The following is a 25902-nucleotide window of genomic DNA, read 5'->3' as shown; positions in this document are numbered from 1 at the left end:
GGTTCTGTGATCACTGAGCCCACCTTATAATGATTGGCATGGTCTGGACTTCTAGAAGCTAGTACCTCCAGGCATAAACATAGATGCAGGGACCTCCTTGTTCCATGACTAGGATTTCAAGGCTGAGTGGTAAGTGCAGGTCAGGGGTCCAGAGTAGTCACTCTGGGACCACCCCTAGGTTCTCTGTTTGGCTTGTCCACTTAGGAGGTCAAGGGCTGGGGCCATTTTTCTCAGCACCATCTCCATCTGAGGAAAATGAATATTAAGCAAACTTAAGGAATGGCTGAGCTGACGAAAGAATCAGGTAGTGTATCATCAATGTGCAGTGGTGATGTGAAGTGTTTAGGAAGCTTATAGTCAACTGCTGTGTAAGAGGGAAACATCTGAGGAAACACACAGACACACAGAAACACACAGAGCCTCAGAATCACACCACATGGGCCCACACCTGGTCCCCCAAACCTGATTCACATAAACCTGCTGCTGCTGCTGCTAAGTCGCTTCAGTCGTGTCCGACTCTGTGCGACCCCATAGACGGCAGCCCACCAGGCTCCCCTGTCCCTTGGATTCTCCAGGCAAGAACACTGGAGTGGGTTGCCATTTCCGTCTCCAATGCATGAAAGTGAAAAGTGAAAGTGAAGTCACTCAGTCGTGTCCGACTCCTAGCGACCCAATGGACTGCAGCCTACCAGGCTCCTCCATCCATGGGATTTTCCAGGCAAGAGTACTGGAGTGGGGTGCCATTGCCTTCTCCTCACACAAACCTACAGCATCTAAATGATGTAGCTGTTTCCAGAGACCATAGAACACAGACATTGTTCTTTCCTGGGAGATCAGTCTCCTCTCTGCATGCCAAGCCCACACTCCCTGTAGGAAGGAATCCAGCATCAGGGCGCCTCTCCAACCAGAGCAAGCAAGATAGCCCCGTCTTCATTAATTAGACTGTTTCTCGGCAGAGAGATGATCCCTGAATATTTACCGTGTTCATAGGCTGCTCTGGATTCCTGTAATTAGAGAGAAGAAAACACTGTGAGGGTGTCAGCTTCTCTTCAGTAAGTCTTTGTAATCTGAATTTGGTCCTCAGATAACTAAAACTCTTTGGTCAATGCTCCCCCATCTCCCAAAAAACAGAGAGGACTCCTGTTGAAAAGGCTGGGCTCTTTCACTTAAGATATTTCAGTTTCCAGGAGGAAAAAGTTCTGTTGATGAAAGTCCTACAGTAGTAGTTGATGGTATTTTTTAGTCTCCTTTTGAATCAGGTCTGTGTTGATAACAGATTTAACCTCAATATTTCACCAGCAAGGAATTGCATACATAAGTGTTAAAATGCATTGTCAGATTACTATAACTGAATGAAACAGAAAGAAGCGAAACAGCATCTATGTGAGACACAGACAGTTGAGCTTACCTCCAGGGGTCGGAGAGGCGGTTCCTCAGCCCTGGCCTGGGGCAGTTCCAACACCAGGTCCTCCTGGGGAGCTGGAGGGAAACAGAAGGCCATCAGGACAGAGGAGAGGCTGCTTACAAAAATCTCAGGGTTTTTGTTTGTTTGTTTGATGGGACATGGGGTGGAATGTGTACATGAGAGAGGTTAGTAACTATGGACTCAGCTGCTCTTGAATCCTCCTCTTTGCTGGATGAAGTACAAGAAAGGGGACAAGCAGGAAGGCAATGAAAGAGAGTGCCTGCATTTAACTGGTGATAACCAAACCAATGGGGAAAAGTGAAACAATACAATGCACGCCAGTTTTCAAAGACAGAGACCCATGACCCTCCTGCCTGTTTAGAGCTTCTGGTAAATCACACCTATCTTCTGGATTTCTTCCTGGATCACTGCATCCTCAGGATGTGCTGTTTCAGCCATTGTACTTACCAAGTCTGTGAGACTTTATTCTCGATTAAAAGTAAACTCTTGTTAGAGGACTAAATTCAATACTACCTTTCCAAATAGCTATTATCAATCATGTGGTGTTATTTCCCAGGCTTGATTTTCCAAACAATGTTTGCACGTCCACTGAGTCAGTGGCGGTTCACACTCACAGAAGTCACGCTTTTAGTGGGACAGTTCATTATGGAGAGGAAGCATGGAGTGAACGTGAGTGTTGCTGACCCAGCTATGCATGAGATTTACAAGAGTCATGGTCACTAGATTATCATGTCCCACTGTGAGCTTTATTTGACAATTTCCCTTGAGTGTGTACTACAGGGTTTAATCAATGTGAGGTTATGGTAATGTTACCCAGTACAATGAAATACATCTCTTTTGATAACATGCTTTTGTCCTGGTGTAAACAAAGACAGGAACACCAACACATATGACTTACACTCTACAAAAGGCTACACAACACTCAGAATCTGTGAGTTTACCAGGAGGATGTGAGTCCTGAGATACTTTTCCCAATAATGACTGTGCCAAAGTTGGCGTTAATCCACCTATAGTTACCCTGGTTTCTTTGACCACTATGCCCACCTTATAATGATGGGCAGGATCTGGACCCCTGGGCCTGCTAGTACCTCCAGGGATGGATATAGATGCAGGGACCCCCTTTCCACATAATTGAGGATCACGTGGCTGACTGGTAGGAGCAGGTTACTCATCCAGAGGAGCCAAATTGGGATCAACCCTAGGTACTAAGTTTGGCTTTTCCATTAGGAGGTTAAGATTTTGGGCCATTTGTCCAATTGCCATCTTCATCTTAGGGCAATTAATACTAAGCTATTTGGGGGAATGGATTCCCTGATAGCTCAGTTCTTAAAGAGTCCACCTGCAATGCTGGAGACCTGTGTTCGATCTCTGGCTCTGGAAGATCCCCTGGAGAAGGGAAAGGCTACCCACTCTAGTATTCTGGCCTGGAGAATTCCATGGACTATAGCGCATGGGGCTGCAAAGATTTGAATATAAACTGCATAACTTTCACTTTCATTTTTGAGGAAAGACTGAGTTGAGCAAAGAATCAGGTAATGTATAGTCAATGTGCAGTGGTGATGAGAAGTGTTTAGAAAGTTCACAGTTGACTAGTGCTGTGTAACAAGGAAACTTCTCCAGAGGAAACACACACAGACACAGAGCTTCAGAATCACAACACTTGGGCTCACACATAGGCCCCCAACCATGATTCACACAAACCCACAACATCTAAATGATGTAGTTGCTCCCAGGTACCATAGAACAAAGACACTGTTCTTTCCTGAGAGATCAGTCTCTTCTCTTCACCTACAGCCCACACCCCAAGTAGGAATCTAGCATCAGGGCCACTCTCCAACCAGAGCCATTCAGAGAACCCCACCTTTATCAGTTGGATTGTCCCTCAGCAGAATGATGATCCCTGAATATTTACCGTGTTCATAGGCTTTCCCGGATTGCTGTGATTGCAGAGAAGAAAACAGAGAGTGTGTGTCAGCATCTTGAATTTTATGCACTAAGTCTTCTGTTATTTGGTTTTTGTCCTCAGGTAACTAGCACTCTTTACTTCAGTGGCTCCAAAATAAAACAGACAGTCTCCTGTTGGAAAGACTGGTCTCCTTCACATAAGATCTCTCAGTTTTAATTTGACCAACATTTACAAACTGTTTTTCAAGAAATAAAACTTTCAGCTGAGCAAAGTACCTACAGTCATAAATGATGCTGTCTTATTTAGATGTCCTTTTGAATCAGGACTGTGTTGATAATAGATTTATCCTCTCTACTTTCCAAGCCAAGGATTCGCATGCCTCAGTGGTAACGTAAATTGTCAGATTACTACAACTGTATTCGACTGAAAGGAAAATAAAGAAGTGAAGCAGCAGCGTTGCCCCGATTAAAGGTGCACTTACGTCCGCAGTTCTGAGAGGCTCGTCCGCAGCCCAGCCTTGGGGCAGATCCACCACCATGTCCTCCTGGGGAGCTGGAGGGACACAGAACAAACAGCACAGGGACACAGGTGAGGTGCTCACTAACCTCTGAGGAGCCTTTTTATTGGAGGAGTATGGGGTGGAGTGTATGCATAAGGCATTAGTAACTATGGACTGAGTTGCTATTGAATCATCCTCTTTGTTGTATAAATAAGAGCAAATCAGAGGAGCAGGAAATAATGAAACTAAACTTCTGTATTTAAACTAGTGATAACATAACAGTTCGGGAAAAAAGAAACACTGAAATGCATGCCACCTTTCGATGACAAAGACTCATGAAACTCCTGCCTGTTTATATCTTCTGCAAAACCACCCCTATCCAGAAGGATTTCTTCCTTGATCACTGCCTCCCCAGGATTCAGTTTCAGCTGATGCACTTACTAAGTTTTCTGTGAGATTTTGTTCTTGATTAAAAGCAATCTCTGTTAGAGGACTGAATTCAACCCTACCTTGCCAAATAGCTTTTATCAAGCATGTGATGTTTCTTCCTAGTCTTCATTTTCCAAACAATATTTGCACGTTCACTGAGTCAGTGTCTGTTCACACTAATTGAAGCCATACATTTCGTGGGACAGTTCAGCATGGAGAGAAAGCATGGGGTAAACGTTGACCTTCTTGGATCCAGGTGTGCAGGAAGTTTACAACAAGAGTCAAGGTCCCAAGCCGAGTGTCAAGTTCCACTTTGAGATCTATTTGACACCTTCCCTTGAGAGTGTGCTAAAGGCTTTAACCAATGTAAGGCTTATGGTAATGTCACCCAGTACAATGAAATATCTCCCTGATGACAATCTGCTTTTGTCCTTGCTTAAGCAATGACACTAGCACCAACAGATATGGCCTGTACTGTCTAAACAAGGGAATGCAACTTTCAGATCTGTGAATTGACCAGGAGGATGAGAATGCCAATGTGCTTTTCACAATAATGACTGTGCCAAAGTTGGCAATAATCCACCTATGTTTGTCCTGGGTTCCATGACCACTGAGCCCATCTTACAATGAGGGACACAGCTCGGACCTCTGGAGTTCTAGTACCTCCAGGCATAAATGTAGATGCAGGGACCCCCCTTGCTCCATGACTGAGGATCCCATGGTTGAGTGATAAGTGCAGGTCAGGGGTCCAGAGCAGACACAGTGGGACCACCCCGAGGTGCTCAGTTTATTCTTTTCCACTTAGGAGGTCAATAGCTTGGTCCATTTATCTCAGCACCATCTCCATTCGAGCAAAATGAATATTAACCGAACTTGAGGAATGACTGAGATGAGGAAAGAATTAGGTAATTTACAGCCAGTGCACAGTGTGATGAGAAGTGTTTAGAAAGTTCACAGTTGACTTGTGCTTTATAAGAGGGAAACATATCCTGAGGAAACACACACAGACAGCTTTAGAATCACACTGCATGGGCTCACACATGGGACCCAAACCCATGCATCTAAATGATGTAGTTGTTTCCAGGTACCATAGAGCACGGACATTTTTCTTTCCTGCGAGATCCGTCTCTTATCCGTACCCCCTGTCTTCACCCCCTTTAGGAATCCAGCATCAGGGAGACTCTCCAAACAGAGCTGGCAAGAGATTGTCACCTTGATCAACTAGATTATTTTCATCAGAGGGATGATCCCTGAATATTTACCGTGTTCACTGGCTTGTTCACATGCCTGCAATTAGAAAGAAGAAAAGAGTGTGAGGGTGTCAGCATCTAGAGTACTGTGCATTCAGGTCCTTTGTTCTCTTTTTCTTTTCAGAAAACCAAATGGGAATGTGTTGTTGAGTCTGTAGCCCCAAAAGAACACATAGAGGACACCTGTGGGAAAGGCTGGAGCTCCTCCTGGAAGATCTCTCCAGCTCATTTTCACCAGTAGTTAAAACTTTCATTTCAAGAAGGAACAGTTTCTGCTGAGGAAACTGCTCCCGATTCCAGTTTTTAATTTATGTTGTCATTTTTGGAAAATATCCTTTTGAATAAGTTATCTGCTGGGAAAAATGCATCCATTAAATTAAAAACTGTTTATATGAACTGTATTGAATATTTTGAACCTTTATCTGAACTCAGCTAGAAAATAAAGTCATGAAGCAACACTTTTATCTCAAATGAATAGGAGGCACTTACTATGGATTTGGGCAGAGCCTCTTCCTCCAATGTTGAAATGGATAGCTCCTCAAGCTGGTCCTCAGGGAGCTCTAGGAGGACATAGAGGAATTGTCAGGACATCTGTGATGCTGATCGGGAAGACTTTGTTAATGTGGACACATGGGGGGGAGTGTGTGGATGTGGGTGGTTAATAAGTGTGGGCTGAAATCTGTTGGACAACCTTTCTTATGGGTGGAGGAAGGCAAAGGAGATGAACGTTTCAGAAATAAGTCAGAGAGCCTTAGCTTTCTAGCTAAGGGGAACCTGATAGACTTGAAACTCTCAGTCTGACACAGGGAAGCACTAAAAATCATACTATGCTTCAGTAGTCATGTACAGTTGCGAGACGTTGACCATAAAGAAGGCTGAGTGCCAAAGAATTAATGCTTTAGAACAGCAGTGCTGAAGAGCTCTTGAGAGTTCCTTGGACAGCAAGGAGATCAAACTAGTTAATCATAAAGGCAATCAACCATGAATATTCATTCGAAGGACTGATGCTGAAACTTCAATACTTTGGCCACCTGATGTAAAGAACAGACTCACTCAAAAAGTCCCTGATGCTGGAAAAGACTGAGGGCAGGAAGAAAAGAAGGGGAAACAGAGGACGAGATGTCTGGATAGCATTATCGACTCAATGGACATGAATTTGAGCAAATTCCAGAAGATAGTGAAAGACAGGGAAGCCTGGCCTGCTGCTGTCCATGGGCTCACAGACATAACTTGGCGATTGAGCACTGTGATCAAAAATACATTGTATTTATTCTTTTCATAATTTTTAAGAATTAAAAAGTTCCATCAGTTCAGTTTAGTCGCTCAACCGTGTCCGACTCTTTTTGACCCCATGAACTGCAGCCCGCTAGGCGTCCCTGTCCGTCACCAACTCCTGGATTCCACCCAAACCCATGTCCACTGAGTCGGTGATGACATCCAACCATCTCATCTTCTGTCATCCCCTTCTCCTCCTGCCCTCAATCTTTCCCAGCATCAGGGTCTTTTCACATGAGTAATTTCTTCGCATCAGGTGGCCAAAGTATTAGAGTTTCAGCTTCAACATCAGTCCTTCCAATGACCACCCAGGACTGATCTTTAGGTTGGACTGGTGGTGCAGTCCAAGAGACTCTCCAGAGTCTTCTCCAACACCACAGTTCAAAAGCATCAATTCTTCAGCGCTCAGCTTTCTTTATAGTCCAACGATCACATCCATACATGACTACTGGAAAAACCATAGCCTCGAATAGAGGGAACTTTGTTGACAAAGTAATGCCTTTGCTTTTTAATATGCTGTCTAGGTTGGTCATAACTTTCCTTCCAAGGAGTAAGCGTCTTTTAATTTCATGGCTGCAATCACCATCTGCAGTGATTTTGGAGCTTAGAAAAATAAAGTCAGCCACTGTTTCCACTGTTTCCCCATGTATTTGCCATGAAGTGCTAGGACCGGATGCCATGATTTTAGTTTTCTGAATGTTGAGCCTTAAGCAAAATTTTTCACTCTCCTCTTTCACTTTCATCAAGAGGCTCTTTAGTTCTTCTTCAGTTTCTGCCATAAGGGTGGTCTCATCTGCATATCTGAGGTTATTGATATTTCTCCCAGCAATCTTGATTTTTCTATATTCACAATTTAGTGTATCTATCAACACCATCTACATCTTTTTCATCAGATCCAATATAACCTCTGTACCCATTAAGTCATTATCCACCTTCTCCGTTGCCTCCTCGCTTTGGTGATTTCTATTTCCAGCTTCCATGAGTTAGCCTAGTCAGTGTACCTTAAACCAGTGGAAGCATACCATATTTGTCTTTCTGTGCCTGCCTTATTTCACTAACTATAATAAATGTTTGTATTAATCGTCCATCCATTTTACAGCATATTTCAATCCTTAATTCATTTTATGGTGGGATAGTATTCCATTCTGAGTACATATCACATTTCATTTATCCATTCATCACATGATGGTCTTTGGGTTGTTTCTAGTATTTAAGTACTAATAATACACTGTGAACATTAGTGTGCAGATTTCTGTATGGTACTATAATTTAAATGTGCATATTTAAAATATCACAGAATATAACAACACAAAGTGTGAATACTAGGTGAACTAACAATGTTAGACTTTGAATTACTAAAAATATATTTTCTTACTAATTGTAAAAAATGTACCACACATATGTTATCTGTGAGTAGAATTTGATAGCTGAAACTGAAGTGATATGATACAGGAATTTTCTGTATAATCCGTACAACTTTTATGGCAACGTAACCCTGCTTTAAATAAAGTCTAATAATTTAAAGAAATCCTGAAACATGACTTCAGGGGGGAACACATCACAGCTAGTGTTAAAAAATTAGCTAATCTTCAAACCATAGCTAGAGACCATCTTCACTTTTAAGCATGAACCAAATGTTGAATTTAGAATGCATCTTTCCTTTCATAGTTAAAGCAGTACCAACTGATATAGTTGCAATTTGAACACATGAAATAAAAGAAGAACATTGCTTAATATTTGTTTTTTTCTTAAATAAGAGGCACTGAACATACTACAATAATTATTCCTGAGTGAACCTAATGGGAAAATTTCCACAGTACCTTCAGTTGAGTCAGTTATAGGATTCACCCTATTAATTGGGCAACAACAAAGTGTCTTCATCCAGCTAGTTCTTGATGTTCTTTGCATCTGAGGGATGTTTCTTCTCGCCTTCTGGATGAAACCTCCTGTGAAATGCATTATAATGGTGAGAGGTGTCAACACCTTGCCGGCACAGGATCACCCAGGAACTAATAATAATTGATCCACAATTCAATCTTCTGGTCCCCTTCCTTACCAGATGCCTAGCAGGGCCTCCTGAATCCAAGGTGGACTTAGGAAGATCTGCAGTTTGATGTGCACTGAAAACACCCAACAGACTGGCTGTGTGTGCAAATATCTCTATTAAACTGATAGCCAGAAACTCAGCAGAGCATGGTGACCATGCCTGATGGACTGGATTCAAATCCCGTTTAGGAGAAGCAGGTACTGGGGAAAGATGTATGGATCCCTCTTTGCCTCAGTTCCCTGTCCTGAGTGAGAGAAATGTTAACATGGCCTATTTTTAGTATTATGAAGCCAGGAATGATTAAATATAGGTAAAATATTAGAAAAATAAAGGAGGGACTTCCCCAGCAGTCCATTGGGTAAGAATCTGTCTCGCAAAGAAGGGGATGGGATTTGATTTCTGTTCGGCAAACTCCAGTCCCACATGTTGCAACTACTGAGTTCAAGCACCACAACTAGAGAGTCAGTACCCTGCAACAAAAGATCTGCACGATGTGATGAAGATCCCATGTGCCACAACTAGGACCCAATACTGCCAAATAAATAAATGATAGATATACAAATAAATAAATAGAGAAGTAAAGGACTGGTGCTTCTTAATATCTCTGTAAGTGTTCAACCTTGAATGATAATAAGAATAAGGTGGACCTTCAGTAGCAGTTGAAAGCAGAGAGGGCATTTTGATGGCTCCAATAGGGGGGATGGAAGCTTATTCTTCAGCTTTTTCACACAAACAAGGTTTTATAGCTCATGGAGAGTATCTATTATCACCTCTTCTGACATCCAGCCCTGTTCAAGAGGAAGGCAGACAAAGTTGGGGCTGTAATCCATATGTTACATTAGAAGGTGTTGAAATTTAGAGGGTGAAGAGACTTTCCAAGGGTCAAACAATGATATATAGTGGATCTGGGACAGGATTGTAGATGGTTACCTGAAGACACAGATGCCTGCACCCCTGAGACCTGCGCTAAACCCCCTTAATCAGGACCTCAACCCTACCCCCAACTCAAATTATCCTGCCCCTGGTTTTCTGTGGATGAGAGCTGATGCCCTGGAGAAAATGCCTCAGCCTTAAAAAAGAGCTCAAATCTTCCTACCACTCGTCTCTATATTTCAGTTCCTGATCCAAAATATGTTTCCTCTGAGCAAAGCCCCTCAGAAAGACCACAGGATTCCAACTCTGTCCATCCTCCAAAGCTTCTTCACACACTCAACCATCTCACGAGCAGCCTTCCCAAAGCCCAGTTCACCTTGCTAAGTGACCAGTCGGCTGTTTGGCCAACAAGTTGGCTCAGAGCCCAGAACCTTCTAAACCAAAGGTCACATGATGGCTCTACCAAGAATTAGCTTCCCTTTAACTTGACCAAGTCTGGATGAGCAGTTAATGTGAGTTAACTGGGGAGGTGGACATCTGAGCTGGGCTTTGGTGGCTTAATTAAGTCTCAGATGCTCAGTCTCACAGCTGAATTGAACTCTTATTTGAGAAGTCTGGACCAAGTGCTAGCTAAGAATGAGCAGGAGTTCAATCTTCCCCCACTAAAATTCTGACTCTATCAACTTCTTGTCATGCTCTAGACCCTGTAGTGGAAGACAACAGAGCCCCATATTCTTTTTGAAAATCATCTCCATCCTCACAGCCTGGAGACTGTAACCCTAGATTCTCCTTGAGGATCAACAGACAGACTCCTTCCCTCAGTGACCAAATGTTCATCCTACTAACCCGACAGCGCTATGCCATCTCACTAAACTCCTTGGCAACAGCCAAACAATGATCCAGCCCACATCAGCCCTTGAGAATCCCACCAGTAAATCCCAGTTTCTTTCCTTTTTAAGTCTCTGGATTTACATTGCTAGTGTTTGTAGATTTGGGCAGCAACATTTGACAAGAGTTGAGATGTAATTCCCTTTTGCTATAATGTCCGATGTTGGGGAGACATCATGGTTCTCCTCTGTTAGTTCTTTACATCTGTTCTCTGGTAAGAATGTATACAAAACTAGCATTGGGAAATTGGAAATTTAGGAAGATGTTTAAGGCAGCCAGCTGACAGGAGAATCCAAATATAATTTAAGGAATAAAACAAGACTATAAAACACATTTATAACTCTGTAGATAAATTAGAGTGATGGAAAAAAAATTTTTTTTAAAGATGAGGAAAATTCATCAGTAAAGTTAACCAGCCTATTTGAAGGAACAGCCTTCAGAGGATCAGTGGGAACCTACCTCCAAAACAACAGTTCAAGTTATCCATTTCTCCTTTGCCACCATACATGAACCAACTGGCACTGGGTTCAGAATTCGTAATGTGTATCACCACATTACTGTGGTGACCACACATCACAGAACCTTCAGAATTAACTGGACTCTGCACAGGATGAGTCCAACTGCAACTGTCCAACTGCTACTGTGATTCTATGCACACATTTGGCTTTTCAGAGTAAACATTTTATTTCAAAGATTGAATCTCAGGCTCACACATTCCTCTCTGATTAAGAAAATAATTTATATGAGTGAGAATGTTCTGTCCCCAAATATAGTTGAGAGTGAACATTTCGGGCTGAGGAGGGACAAATCTAACACATTGAGAATAAAAAGAGATTCTATTCTTGATTAGAATATCATCTTGGTACTGATCACAAGTCTGTGCTCCTAACACACAGTGAGGCCAAACAACACCAAGAATCAGGAGCCTGGAGCAGAGAAAGCCTTCCTGCAGGGCCACACAAGGAGAAAAGACAAACAAACAAACAAAGCTGAGCACTCAGAAAACTTTCAGCAAAGCACTTTTCTAGGAAAGCTGAGGGAGTGGCCTGCTTACTTCTGGGGTCAGAGTCTTTGTTCTTGAGGTCAGGTCATGGTCAGGTCATGATGTTCTTGTGGTGGTGGTGGTGGTTTAGTCACTAAGTCAAGTCCGACTTTTGTGGCCCCATGGACTGTAGCCTGCCGGGATCCTCTGTTCATGGGATTCTCCAGGCAAGAGTACTGGAGTGGGTTGCCATTTCCTTCTCCAGGGGACCTGCCTAAGCCAAGGATCAAACCCAGGTCCCCTGCACTGCAGACAGGTTCTTTACCAGTAGAGCTATGAGGGAAGCCCCAATGTTGCTGTAAATCTCCCCGCAAAACAAACGCTACTCTCAGTTCTGACAAGAAAGCATCAGGTCCCAGGCACCACCCTCTACCTCTGGGGTCCAGGCCCAGGCCAGGAGGAGGGGGTCCTGGGCGGGGCAGGGTATCTGGCACCCAGACGGGGTCCTCCATCCAGTGCCCTGCCCTGGCTGACAGTGCAGGTCTCAGCTGGGAGCACCTCAGAGCCGGGTCCCAGACCCCATCCAACTTTCTTCTCTCTGGGTGCCTGGTGCCCAGGACCCAGGCAGGCCTCAGGCTGTTCATTTAAGCTGCAGAGACACACTTGTAGCAATTTCCAATCGGGTTAATCCCTGGTTCACAATAATCACGCTCTTTGAGAGAGGTCCCAACCACAGAGGCGAGCCTGAAATGACATTTTAAGATTCTTGCACACCAACCTAACCTCGTGCCACCTCCTCGGGGTGGACAACCGATCAATGCTGGACCAAGTGTGGAAACATGAACAGAGAGACGGGAGCTGGGAAACTCTTCCCTTAGTAGCCAGGGTCATATCCTCCAGATGCCCAGGGCTCCGGGGACCATGCTCGTATCGTCCTCTGCAGCTTATAGGTCATGGAGGCAGGGACTGGGGAGAGGTTCATGGTTTTGTGTTGGAAAGATCCCCTGGAGAAGGGAAAGGCTACCCAATCTAGCATTCTGGCCTGGAGAACACCATGGACTGTACAGTCCATGGGATCACAAAGAGTTGGACACGACTGAGACTTTCACTTTCACTTCTACTGCTTTGTGGCCTGGATCTGGCCTGTCAGCCGTGGCGAGGGCTCTGTGGCTCTGTTGGACACTGTCCCCAAACTGTCCTGGGCCCCCATCTCACGCACCTGCCCTGAGGGCCTGGATAGCGCATGGAGAAGGCCTCTGTCCCGGACTCACCACACTCTGGCGAGGACTGCTGACAGGTTTCCTGTTGGTGGAGCATGACCTCTAACCCTAGTCTAAGGGTTCCGCTAAAGGTCTTACAATATTGACTGTGCACCCACCCCACCCCTAGTACCGTCTCCTCCACCCATTTCTACTCTTTGCGAGTCCCCAGACTTACCTAGAAGAAACAGAGCCTAAGATTTAATCTTATAAACAAAATTAAGTTTCATACCTAATGTATCCACTTTTACTTTTTATTTGGAGCCCTGTAAATTCTGCTCACAAAAATGAATGTTTTTGTCGTGTGCTGCAAGCATGTTTTCAATTTGTCACTAAGTTTTTTGTTGTTGTTATTTATTTTTGTCTGAGCTGGGTCTTCATTGCTGTGCTCGATTCTCTCTAGCTGTCCTGAGTGGGAACTGTTCTCTTGTTGTGGAGCACAGGCTCTAGGCCCACAGGCTTCAGTAGCTGTAACTCGCAGGCTCTAGAGCTTGGGTCAGTAGCTGTGGTGCACAGGCTAGTTGCTCTCCAGCATGTGGGATCTTCCCAGACCAGGGATGAGACCCATGGCCCCTGCACTGGTAGGCAGATTTGAACCCCTGGGCCACAAAGGAAGTCCCATCACTGTCTTTTTATTACAGTTACTTTTCCTTATATCATGAAGACATTTATTTTATTTTTAAAAGCATCACTGATTTAAATATTTTTGCTATTTTGGCTGTGAGAAGGAAAAAGAGGGAAGGATATTATGACTAATATTCTTATTAAGGGCTAAATATTCCTTTAAAATATTTTAATAGGAAAACAACTACAGGTGTTTCAAGACAAACTTTTCTATTGAACAATTCTGAATATTTCTAAAGATGTATGTCAAGATGGACTAATTATTTTTTTAGGATGATAGAAATTTCCCCCCAGAAATGATATAGAGTAGAAATATCCTGATACAGTCATAAAAGGAACACAGTATTTTTTAAAGCACATGTGGTAATTTATGTCTCAAAAACCTTAGAACATTTTGGAAGTGATGATGATGGTACATCAATGATTAAGTCATTTTAACAGACATCATTTACGATGTGTTTATTCACCAAATGAACTTGTGGTTGTTTGCTGAGAAAAGAGGGACACTTTCAATTAATGTTAAAGAACATTAAAAGAATTTTTGATTACATTTGCTATGCCCTATTAATGATTTTAATGGTGAAGAATTAACTGAGTTTTAATATAGCTCCAATTTGCCAAGTACATTAGCATTCCTTTGACCAAGCAACATATTGGATTTTTAAAAAATTTTCCTATAGTTGATTCAACAACTGTTTATAAAAGTTGGTGAATATTTGTAATAATTAAACAGGATAAATTATGTAAGAACAATAAAACAGGACCACCTTAGAGAATGTATAGTATACACATTGAATATACTATATAATGTACAGCTCTGCAATGTGATGTTGCCCCTCCTCGATCAAGAGATAAGAAGCTGTCTTCTTATTTAAAACAACAACAACAACCATTAGGAGGGTCCTGTGACTGCCTTGATAAATAGAATAGAGTGGAGAAGGATGCTTTGCTTATTTCAGGTGTATCCTTGACTGGATTGGCAACTTCTGTATCCTGTCCTGAGACATTTGCACATGGGGTGCTTTTATCATATTCTTAACCCAGTCATCATGCAGTAATGTCCTCCTCTCTTTGATGCAATGATCAACAGCTGATCTTCCAGTGTCCTAGCAACGGGAATAATTCTCACTGGATGAGCAGACCAGGTGAGGATTCAACCGATTCTAACCTTCCAGTGTTGAATGGCAACTGCATTAAGGCCTCAAGGCAAGAGATGTCCACGGGAGTCCTATTAATTCACACAGCAACGCGAAAATCAATTATATGAAAGTAAGTTTTGGAGTGTTTGCCTCTGTAGTATCAAATAATTAGAGCAGATTTTGGTGAAGTTTTCTGTTTTAGTGTATTGATTCATTTTAGTAGCAGAATTTCTAGAGCCATACTTATAAGCAAGCATCATTTGTCAAACAATTCCTTATTTTGTCTTTGGATTCTTTCCTTTCACATGCAGTTCACCTTCTGTGTACAATTTCAGAAAGTCCACAGACCCCTCTAAATCTCATTCATTAATAAATCTTTCTAGGCAACTACAAACTTTACCTTAAAATCTTCTGTTTCAGAACATTTAACTTTTTTTTTTAAGTCTTTATTGAATTTGTAACAACATTACTTCTGTTTTATGTTTTGGTTTTTTGGCCTCCAGGCATGTGGATATTAGCTCCCCAACCAGGGATCAAACCTGCACTCCTTGTATTAGAAGGCAAAGTCTTAATCACTGGACAGCCAGGGAGCACCCTTAACTTGCTTTCTAATGTCCTCCTCTTTTTGATACTTTCAATCATGTTTCTCTAATAACAGTACAACTTAGCACAGAACAGGAAAGAGACAGATAAAGGTACGTTTTACAGGCTGAAAACATCAGTGACGCTAACACCTAGGATGTATCTTATCCATTACATAACAAAGTCAGGCTTACAAGGAATAGAATTATTCTTAATTTTAATTTTGAAAAGCTGTTTATCTATTCAGTTTTTAGTTTATTTGTATATTTATTCACTGTTTTCTCACTAGTCATTTAGTAAACATGGATGAAGCTCCAATTAAGTTCTGGGACTTGTGCACAGAAATGCAGACATAGAGATGAATGAGGAAACATTTGTTTCCCCCTCAAGACACCCACAGGCTAGCTGCAAAGACAGATACACAAACAAACAGTACAATTTCTTTAGTACAACAGTAAGAGCGTCAGAGAACATCTTTTGTCATTTATGACCTACATTTTAAAGATAAATGGGAATTTTCTAGGAAGGAAATAAAAGGTAATGACCATTAGAAAAGGATAGGAGAGAGCAGCTGGCAGTTAGAAAAGATTAGAACTGTTGAATAATTCAATCTGAATGTAAGGTATAGCTGGAGATAACCCTGGTGATGTAATCAAGGCCAGGTTATAGCATGTTAGGATGTTCATTTATTGTTTAAAACTGAAATGTATTTGACATATAACATTATGTAAATTCAAGCTGTAAAACACATTGATTTGATACGTATTTACTATGATTGACAACATAGCAATAATTAGCTTCTTTATCATGTCATAAAATTTTCATTTGTTTTTAGTGGCTGGAATAATTAAGACCTACTCAGATAGAGAAAGACAAATGATGTATGATACCACTTATATGTGGAAAATAAAAAGAGAGTAAAATGATGGTTACTAGGGGATGGGGTTGGGGGGGATAGGACAAATGTTGTTTAAGGATACAAACTTGCAATGAGTAGTAAATAAGTCCTAGAGATGTCATGCATAGTATGGTGAATAGAGGCAACAATATTGTATTATAATCATCAAACTTATCAAGAAACATGCTAGGTTGTTTAGACTTGTTCTGGAAGGGAAGAGGGAGCTATTAAGGGGGTTTCATTAAGAGAGAAAAATAATCAGGATTTATTTTTCCTCCAAATGATCACTTTTGAAGCAATATTAAGGAAGGATTAAAGAATAAATTTCAGAAGGAACACTACGACAGGGGTCTTTCTAATAGTGAACTATTTTGGAAGAGACCTAAATTAATAAAGTAGCAGAAGGAATGAAAGGCGAGAGGTTCAGAGATGTATTTAGAAGGCAGAATTTGCTGATCCTAAACATAGCTTTTTAAAATTTTATTTTACTTTGGAGTATAGCTGATGAACAATGTTGTGTTAGTTTCAGGTGTACAGCAGTGATTCAGTTATACATACATTTATTCTTTGTCAGTGTTTTCCTCTATAGGTTATTACAGAGCATTGGGTAGAATTCATTGTGTTATACAGTAGGTCCTTGCAGCTTACTCATTTTAAATATAGTAGTGTGCATGTGTCAATTCCAAACTCCCTGACTATACCTTTCCCCCATCCTTCCCTCCCTGGCAACCATAAATTCTTTCTGTAAGTCTGTGAGTCTGTATCTGCTTTGTAAATTAGTTCATCTGTATCATTTAAGATTCTACATATAAGGGATATCATATGATATTTCTACTTCTCTAACTTACTTCAGTCAGTAAGACAATCTCTAGGTCCATCCATGATGCAAAAGGCATTATTTCATTCTTTTTAATATCTGAGTAATATTCCATTGTATATACGTATCACATCTTTATCCATGCCTCTGTTTATGGACATTTAGGTTGCTTCCATGTCTTGGCTACTGTAAATAGTGCTCCAATGAATACTGGGGTGCATGTATCCTTTCAGACCATGTTTTTCTCTGGATATATGCCAAGAAGTGAGATTGCTGGATCACGTGGTAACTCTATTTTTAGTTTTTAAAAGAACCTCCTTACTCTTCTGCATAGTGGCTGTACCAATTTACATTCCCACCAAGAGTGTAGAAGGAGTCCTTTCTCACCACACCCTCTCCAGCATTCATTGCTTGAGGACTTTTTGATGATGGCCATTCTGATTGGTAGAAGGGATTTTTGTTAATTTAATGTGAAGATATAAAGAAATAAAGTGTTGTGTTCCTGCTTGTGTTCCTGATTCTTAATGCAAGAAACAATGCAGATTATGGTGTAGATAAACGTATAGAAACCAGGATGAGATACAGTTTGAATACGAAGATCAAAGAATATTTCCTAGATAAAAATTTTAAATAACATGTAAATAGTTATAATTCATTATTGGATATTTGGAGTTTGATATGAGTATGAAATCATCAAGGGAACATAATAAAATGTTGGATACATTTTGACTCTCAAAGAGATGTCTGGGAAAACTGTATTGATTTGGGAATTATTGGCAAACACAATGTTTGAAACCATATTCTTAGATAAAATTAAAATGAAGTTAATACCATTTCTTGAGTGAGAAGAAAACTGAACATAAAACTGTTGGAAATAGCAGGACTTAAGTGTCTTAAGGAAGAAATCCCAATGTATAAGACTAAGAAATAATGGCAACTAATACTGTATAAAATTAAGGAAAATCCCAAAGGGATAAGGGAGAAAAATATTTCAAGAAAAAAAAAATCAGTCAAAGATGTGAATTTCAGCAAGGATGCCAAGGGTGATAACTAAATATTCAGAAGTCATCGATTACGTTTTTCCAGAAAGGGTTATTCAGTGATGAGAACAAAAGTCAAACAATAAATTAAACAGTGGACAGGCAGGGAGGAAATAGAATGAGTACAAACTGCTTTTCAACAATATTGGGTTGAAGGGAGATATGCTTGGAAATGAATTCAAGTCAATGTGTACATGTATTTATTGTGTATATTATCAAACCTAAGGTATCACTGTTTGAATCTAAGTCACCATTATCTTGCTGCTAAGTCGCTTCAGTCGTGTCCGACTCTGTGCGACCCCATAGACAGCAGCCCACCAGGCTCCCCCATCCCTGGGATTCTCCAGGCAAGAACACTGGAGTGGGTTGCCATTTCCTTCTCCAATGCAGGAAAGTGAAAAGTGAAAGTGAACTCGCTCAGTCATGACTGACTCTTAGCGATCCCATGGACTACAGCCTACCAGGCTCCTCCATCTGTGGGATTTTCCAGGCAAGAGTACTGGAGTGGGGTGCCATTGCCTTCTCCACCATTATCTTATGTATCAACAAAAAAGAAAAAAAAATACCTTGAAACTATAATACAATATTGTTTTATAACACAGCATTATTAAATATTTATATCACTGTGGTATGTATACAAAGAAGAAAATATAAGCCAAATGCCAAGCAATGACAACTATTGTGCATTATTATTACTGCCTAACTATCCACCAGCAATGTAAGACTCCATCAATGATGCACGTGTGCATGCAAAGTCACTTTAGTCGTGTCCGATTCTTTGCAACCCCATGGACCGTAGCCCACCAGGCTCCTCTGTCCATGGGATTCTCCAGCCAAGAATACTGTAGTGGTTGCCATGCCCTCCTCCAGGGGATCTCCTCAGCCTAAGGATTGAACCTATGTCTCCTGCATTGGCAGGTGGTGCCGGGGACCAGCCCCGGCTGATACAGGGAATTCGAAGCGGGGACGGCGTCGGCGAGGATCAGGAAACAACTGCTTAATTAAACGTTTATTAAGGATATAAAGAGTGGTGAAATAAGGATAGCTCAGCGAAGAAATTCAGTGAAGAAAAGAGGCTGAATAAAATTCCAAAGCAGGGAATTTACGTCACCTACGAAGGTCGCAGGCATCCTCCCGTTCTCCCGAAGGAGAGGAGACACTAAGGCCTCCCCGGTCAGATCTTAGAAGCCCAGGCAAAATTAGTAGGCTTGACGAGCTTCCCTGCCTCAGAGGAAAAGTTCAGCTAGAAGGTGAAAGAAAGAACGACATGGGGAGACCAAATTTCGGTGAACAAAAGGGCATACTTTATTTTCCAAAGTAGTTTTATACCTTAAGTTGTGCATAGAGGATAATGGGGGAAGGGGGTAGAGTCATGCAAAGACAGCAGTTCCTGATCCTTATCGAAGCCAGGCTTTCAAACATCTCATATGCAAAAGTTTAGGTGATTTACATCATCTTCTGGCCAGGAAGCCTGTTAACATTTTAAGAAACTTATTTTTCTCTAAAGGTGATTATTCTAAAGTCAGGCGCCAGCCTCCAAAAAGCATTGGAGAAAGTTGCATTCCTATAGGGCAAAGGTGAGGTGGGCTCAATCAAGAAAAGAATTAACTCAAGGGTCCAAGGTTACAAACATTGAGGCAACTGCTTACATTTCTATACACCCATTATATCAATCAATACACGGCCAAGGACACAGTAGGTAAGGGATATGGAGACTTAGCAGCAAACATTGGCCCAACAAGTGAAAAACCCTTCACCAATACAATTTCTAATCAATCTTTTAACTACTCAAAGGAATCTGTGTTTAGACAGTTTAGAACATTTCCTGCCTCTCACAGTTGGGAGGCTCTGAACAATCACATGTTGCCGGAAAAAACCTATTCAGGCAGGCTAGAGGACTTCCAAAGGAGTTTGTAGGTTAAAACACTGTCACACCCAGGAATTATTAACTGGAGCTGTAAGCTAACTCTTTTTTCAGAGAGAGGTAGTGGGGGACAGCCCCCCGTAAAGTCAGAGGTGTAGGTGAAAGCACAAAGCAGAAAGTAGGCAGACTCTGGTTTTGGGGATAGATTGCTCGAGAATTTCCAGGGAGACTCCTGAGGCTTGATCCCGCCTTTGCGTATGCCAAGCCTCCTTCCTCATGACCTTTGCCAGGGGCGGAGCTCGCTCCCTGCAAGGTGGGTTCTTTACTACTAAAGCATTAAAATATCAGAAAGGAGATAATGTGGGAAATTATGTGTCTTATGGTCAATCAAAATGATATAATACATTCAGTGTACAAATGAATGTATATGTGTATGTATGTATAGTGTATATTCTCAGAAACTAAAAGGAAGAGTTAAAGTAAATATTAACAACTTACATATTCCTGTAAGTGCAAACATAAGTATTTATTATTAACTGATTCTTTATGTCCAAAATTGCACTCAATATTGAGTATTAATATATATTTGACATACCTTTAATTAGCCTTTAGACTTGAAAAAAGTGAACTGAGGTTTTCATTTGATTTTGGAAACATGAAGTACATTTTGAAGAAAAAAAAAGGAGTAGCTTTAAAAGTAGCACTTTTAAAGGTGAAAACATTTCAAGGACTTCTGAATTTCTGTCATCTAGATGAGAGATTAATAACAACTTTAATATTACTGTTTTTGTAAAACTCAGATTGCACCAGGTTTTCAAGCCTGCTGGGGTGAACTGAATTTTTTTTAATAAGAAGTGTTTTAGGTTACCCTTTTTGCATCAAGAAGAACATTCATTAGTGTTACAAACATTGTTTTGTATTATTTCTTAGTTTTCAAAGTTGACATTATGAAAGAAGTGACTAGAAAAACATTCAGATTTTGCTTATTTGATATGACTCACCAAAATTTAGCAGTCAGTTTGACTCCTGCTAATGAGTTAAATAATTACACCTCTCAGGGAATGACAAACTACTTAAAGTTTTCTTTCTCAACCAAAAGTAATATGTAAAGATACTGAATGACTTATGGAACTGATAATGAGTTCTTTTATTTTTCTCCACTGATAAGTTCAAAGCTATATTTTGATTTAAAATGAGGGTTACCATATCTACCTTAGTGTATTTTTATCAGATAATTATTGATTTTGACTGAAATTACTGAGTAGACACATGCTAAGAAAAATTTTTCATGTGATATTAAGCACAAAATGTGACAAAAGTGATCAAAATTGTAAAGCATATTGAACAGTGGGCAAAGGGCAGAGGTTCTTTCTATGTATCATTTTAATATCATTACAGACAATAAGATACAGGTTAGTATGATTATAATTAAATATTGGTATGAAAAATGAGACTGAGATTAATGAAGTAAATAAGATGATAGCAGCAGAAAACCTGGAGTTATTATTTAAAGCCTAAACCTATGCTATAGCTAACTGAAATAATTATAACCAAAACAACAAACACAGTCACAACAGAGTTGTATGATATAAAGAATATATATGTACATACATATATGCACACACACACACACACATATATAGAGTTTATAACACTCTAGAGTGTTTTATATATCTATATATAACACTATATATATAAATATATATATTTATATATTTATAAATATGTATATATGCTATGCTATGCTAAGTCACTTCAGTCGTGTCTGACTCTGTGCGACCCCACAGACGGCAGCCCACCAGGCTCCCCTGTCTCTGGGATTCTCCAGGCAAGAACACCGGAGTGGGTTGCCATTTCCTTCTCCAATGCATGAAAGTGAAAAGTGAAAGTGAAGTCGCTCAGTCGAGTCCAACTCCCAGCGACCCCAAGGATTGCAGCCTAACAGGCTCCTCTGTCCATGGGATTTTCCAGGCACGAGCACTGGAGTGGGGTGCCATTGCCTTCTCCCAAATATACATATATATACATATATATACATATATATATATATATATATATATATATTTGAAATTGGGGACCCAGAAGAGTGATCAGAATTTGTAAAAATAATCTAAATAGCATTATCCAAATCTCAGATTATGGAATAGAATGGGAACTGATTTTAGGACTAAAAAGATAAAAAATCCAGTTTCATAAATAAGTGGTAGTAAACTTGGCTTGATTAGCTCAAGTTATTTAGGGTCAAAATCAATGTTTATTTAATTAGAAGTAACTAAGTTTTCTAATAGAATATTTGTCATAAAGCCATTGTCTTTGTTAAATTGTCTCACATGCTCTTTTCAGCACCTAAACATCCTCCATAAATTTCTTGCTCCTTTTTCTCCACGTTGTGCTTCCTTATTTAAAAAATAAATAAAAAAACCCAAAACTTCCCCTGACCATGTTATTTCATCTAATTCTGGCCCCATTAAATTCCTTTTTATTATAGAACTTCTCAAAAAAATTTTTTCCTATCTTCAATTCTTCACCAAATGTTTTATTTTTCTTTATAGTGGTTTTATTTAAATATAATTCTCATAACATACAGTTTACCGAGTGGGTATAACTCACTGTTTTACTATATAGGCAGAAATATACAACCATCATTATTCTCAATTTTATAGTCTCCATAAAAAGAAACCATGAACTCTTTAGGTATTACCATCTTATATTCACATTAAGCCCTCAACTCAAACCTAAGTAACCCTTAACCTGCTTTCTGTCTCTATGAATATGTCTCTGCTTAGTCATTTTGGCTTCCCTGACTCTTTGTGACCTTATGGACTAAAGCTGCCAGGCTCTTCTGTCCATGGGATTTGCCAGGCAATAATATTGGAGTGGGTTGCAATGTCCTCTTCTCCAGGGGATCTTCCTGACTCAGGGATCGAAACTGGGTCTCCTGCATTACAGGTGAATTCTTTACCACTGAGCCACCAGGGAAACCCCTCTTGTCTCTATAGATTTACCCATTCTGGACAATTCACATACTATGTGGCATTCTGTGACTAGCTGCTTTCACTTAACATCATGGTTTCAAAATTCATAAATATTGTAGCATGTATCACTAACCCATCACTTTTTATGACTAAATGATATTCCAGTGTGTGGATATACTACATTTCATTTATCCATTTGTAAGCTGATAGAATTCAGGTTATTTCCATCTTTTGGCTATTATTAATAAGGTTGGTATAAATATTTTTCTACTAATTTCTGTGTGGACATGCATTTTAGTTTCTCTGAGGTATCTACTAGGGTGTGGAATTTATGGGTAAAAAGGTAACATATGGAAAAGTTTCACAAATCACCAGATTGTTTTCAAGTATGGCTATACCATTTTATATTCCCACCAGCAGTCTATAAGGAGTTTGATACTTCTCATCCTTCAGTTCAGTCCAGTTCAGTCGCACAGTCGTGTTCGACTCTTTGCGACCCCATGAATTGCAGCACTCCAGGCCTCCCTGTCCATCACCAACTCCTGCAGTTCACTCAAACTCATGTCCATCAAGCCAGTGATGCCATCCAGCCACCTCATCCTCTGTCGTTCCCTTCTCCTCCTGCCCCCAATCCCTCCCAACATCAGAGTCTTTTCCAACTTTGGCATGAAGTGGCCAAAGTATTGGGAGTTTCAGCTTTAGCATCAGTCCTTCCAATGAACACCCAGGACTGATTTCCTTTAGAATGGACAGGTTGGATCTCCTTGCAGTCCAAGGGACTCTCAAGAGTCTTCTCCAACACCACAGTTCAAAAGCATCAATTCTTTGGTGTTCAGCTTTCTTCACAGTCCAACTCTCACATCCTTGCTAACACTTATAATCTGACTTTTTGATTATAGCCATATTAGTGAGTATAAGGTGAAAGAAAACTCATTGTGGTTTCAGTCTGGATTTCCCAGGTAGTTAATGATGCTGAGCATCTTTTCATGTGCTTATTGGTCATTCATATAACTTCTTTATAGAAATATCTATTCAGGTTCCTCACTCATTCTTTAATTGGGTTGTCTTCTTCTAATTGAACTGTAATGTTTCTGCATATCCTAGAAAGAAAGTACCTTATCATAAATTTAATTTTCAAATAATTTCTTTTTATCTTTTCACTTCCCTTGATAGTTTCTCATGAAGCAGAAGTGTTTTTATTTTTGATGAAATCTAATAAAAAATTTTTATTTTGTTGCTTATACTTTTGGTATCATATCTAAGAATTATCTGTGAAATCTGAGGTCACAGAAATTTATCCCTGTGTTTTCTTCTAAAAGTTTTGTAGTTTGTTTTTATTTTTACATGTTACATCTACTTCTAGATAGATTGTGTAACAGCATGAGGTAAGAGTCCAATTTTATTATATTGCATGTGGCTATCCAGTTGTCCCAGCATCAGTTGTTGAAAAGACTATTCTTTCCCAGTTGAACAGTGTTGATTCCTTTGCTAAAAACCAATTGACTACAGATATAAAGTTTTATTTCCAGACTCTCAGTCCTATTCCACTGGTCTATGTGTCTATCTTTATGCAAGTACCACACTGTTTTGAATACTATGGTTTGTAATAAGATCTGAAACTGGGAGCTATGAGTCTAACAACTTTTATTTTTTAAGGCTGTTTTGGCTTTTTAAGTCCCCTGCCACTCTACATGAATTTTAGACTGTGTTTGTCAATTTCTGCAGTGGAACCAGTTGGGCCTCTGATAGAGACTGTGTTCAATCTTTAGACAAATTTGGTGAGTACTGCAATCTTATATAGGACTTCCCTTGTGGCTCAGACAGTAAAGTGTCTGTCTACAATGCGGAAGACCCGGGTTCGATCCCTGGGTCAGGAATACCCCCTGAAGGGAGAGGCTACCCACTCCAATATCCTTGCCTGGAGATTTCCATGGACAGAGGTTACAGGCCACAGGGTCACAAAGAGTTGGACACAACTGAGTGACTAATGACATCATCTAACTCTAATTAGTCAGACAGACCTAGACAGCAAATTAAAAAGCTGAGACATTACTTTGCTGACAAGGGACTGTATAGTCAAAGCTATGGTCCTTCCAGTAGGCATGTATGGATGCGAGAGTTGGACTTTAAAGCTGAGCACCAAAGAATTGATGCTATTGAACTACGGTGTTGGAGAAGACCCTTGAGAGTCCCTTGGACAGTAAGGAGATCAACCCAGTCAATCCTAAAGGAAATCATTCCTGAATATTCATTGGAAGGACTGATGCTGAAGCTGAACCTCCAATACTGTGGCTACCTGATGTGAAGAAGTGACTCATTAGAAAAGACCCTGATTCTGAAAGACTAAAGGCAGGAGAGCAGAGGATGACAGAGGATGAGATGCTTGGAGGGCATCACTGACTCAATGGACATGGGTTTGAGCAAGCTCCAGGAGTTGGTGATGAACAGGGAAGCCTTGGAGTGCTACAGTCCATGGGGTTGCAGAGTCAGACATTACTGAGTGACTGAACTGAATGGAAAGAAATTAAATAAATTACTATATAATAGCAAACTGCTTAAAACTGACTTTAAGCAGAATTTAATACAAAACACCATACCTTGATTTTTCCAGTTTTTCTAAGAGTGTCCTTTAAAAAGAAAAAAAAAAACATAATGATGCTTTTCTAGGTATAGAAAATGGGTCAAAAATCGTTCTTTTGAAATGTATGGGCATTGTACATTTTGCAAATAGACTTTCTGTTCCCAACTTTGGGTTTAAAAAAGGAAGTAAACATTTCTTTGCTCTTGAAATCCTCTCATTCATCTTCTTGGTCTTGTTCTTGACTGCATTAGCAACACGTCCCAATTTATTATCTTCAGATTCTGTTTTTAAAATCATGTTTTTTAGAGTTTGTCATCGTTAGGGTTTTCTACAGTAATTTACATCACATCTGCTTCCTTCATCTTACTTATATAGTGTCAGATGGTGACTGGCAGGGAAGTCTGGTATGTGCTTGGGGTCACAGAGACTACAGGACACAACTGAGCAACTGAACTGAACTGAACCCTAATTACTTCCTCAAAGTCCCATATCTAAGTATCATCATATTGGGAGTTAGGAGTTTAATATATCAATTTGTGGGGACACAT

At 40.3% G+C, this 25902-nt stretch overlaps 1 protein-coding gene across 41 annotated transcripts in view; it reads right to left on the bottom strand.

Annotated features, from left to right (window-relative positions):
- LOC147357005 (uncharacterized) overlaps nt 1–25902 on the bottom strand; it is a 42040-nt gene that overhangs the window by 12697 nt on the left and 3441 nt on the right. For 22 of the 41 annotated variants that reach the window (XM_086345403.1, XM_086345404.1, XM_086345406.1 and 19 more), the window contains exons 2-8: nt 8606–8731; nt 6000–6070; nt 5523–5547; nt 3814–3884; nt 3288–3363; nt 1409–1479; nt 980–1004 (exon numbers count right to left, since the gene is read on the bottom strand). In XM_086345403.1, coding sequence (XP_086201529.1) covers nt 980–1004; nt 1409–1479; nt 3288–3363; nt 3814–3884; nt 5523–5547; nt 6000–6070; nt 8606–8693 — 427 coding nt within the window. In that variant the 5' untranslated portion in view covers nt 8694–8731. Of the gene's footprint in view, nt 1–979; nt 1028–1408; nt 1480–3287; nt 3364–3813; nt 3885–5522; nt 5548–5999; nt 6071–8605; nt 8732–25902 lie in introns of all 41 variants that reach the window. The other 19 variants (XM_086345409.1, XM_086345410.1, XM_086345413.1 and 16 more) reach the window with 4 other exon arrangements.

This window comes from Bos grunniens, chromosome 16, assembly GCF_055505025.1.
Source record: "Bos grunniens cultivar Pamir isolate PY7600 chromosome 16, Bosgru_T2T1.0, whole genome shotgun sequence".
NCBI classification, from domain to species: Eukaryota; Metazoa; Chordata; class Mammalia; order Artiodactyla; family Bovidae; genus Bos; species Bos grunniens.
The sequence above is the reverse complement of the archived record's forward strand: the minus strand, read 5'-3'. Positions and strand labels throughout refer to the sequence as shown.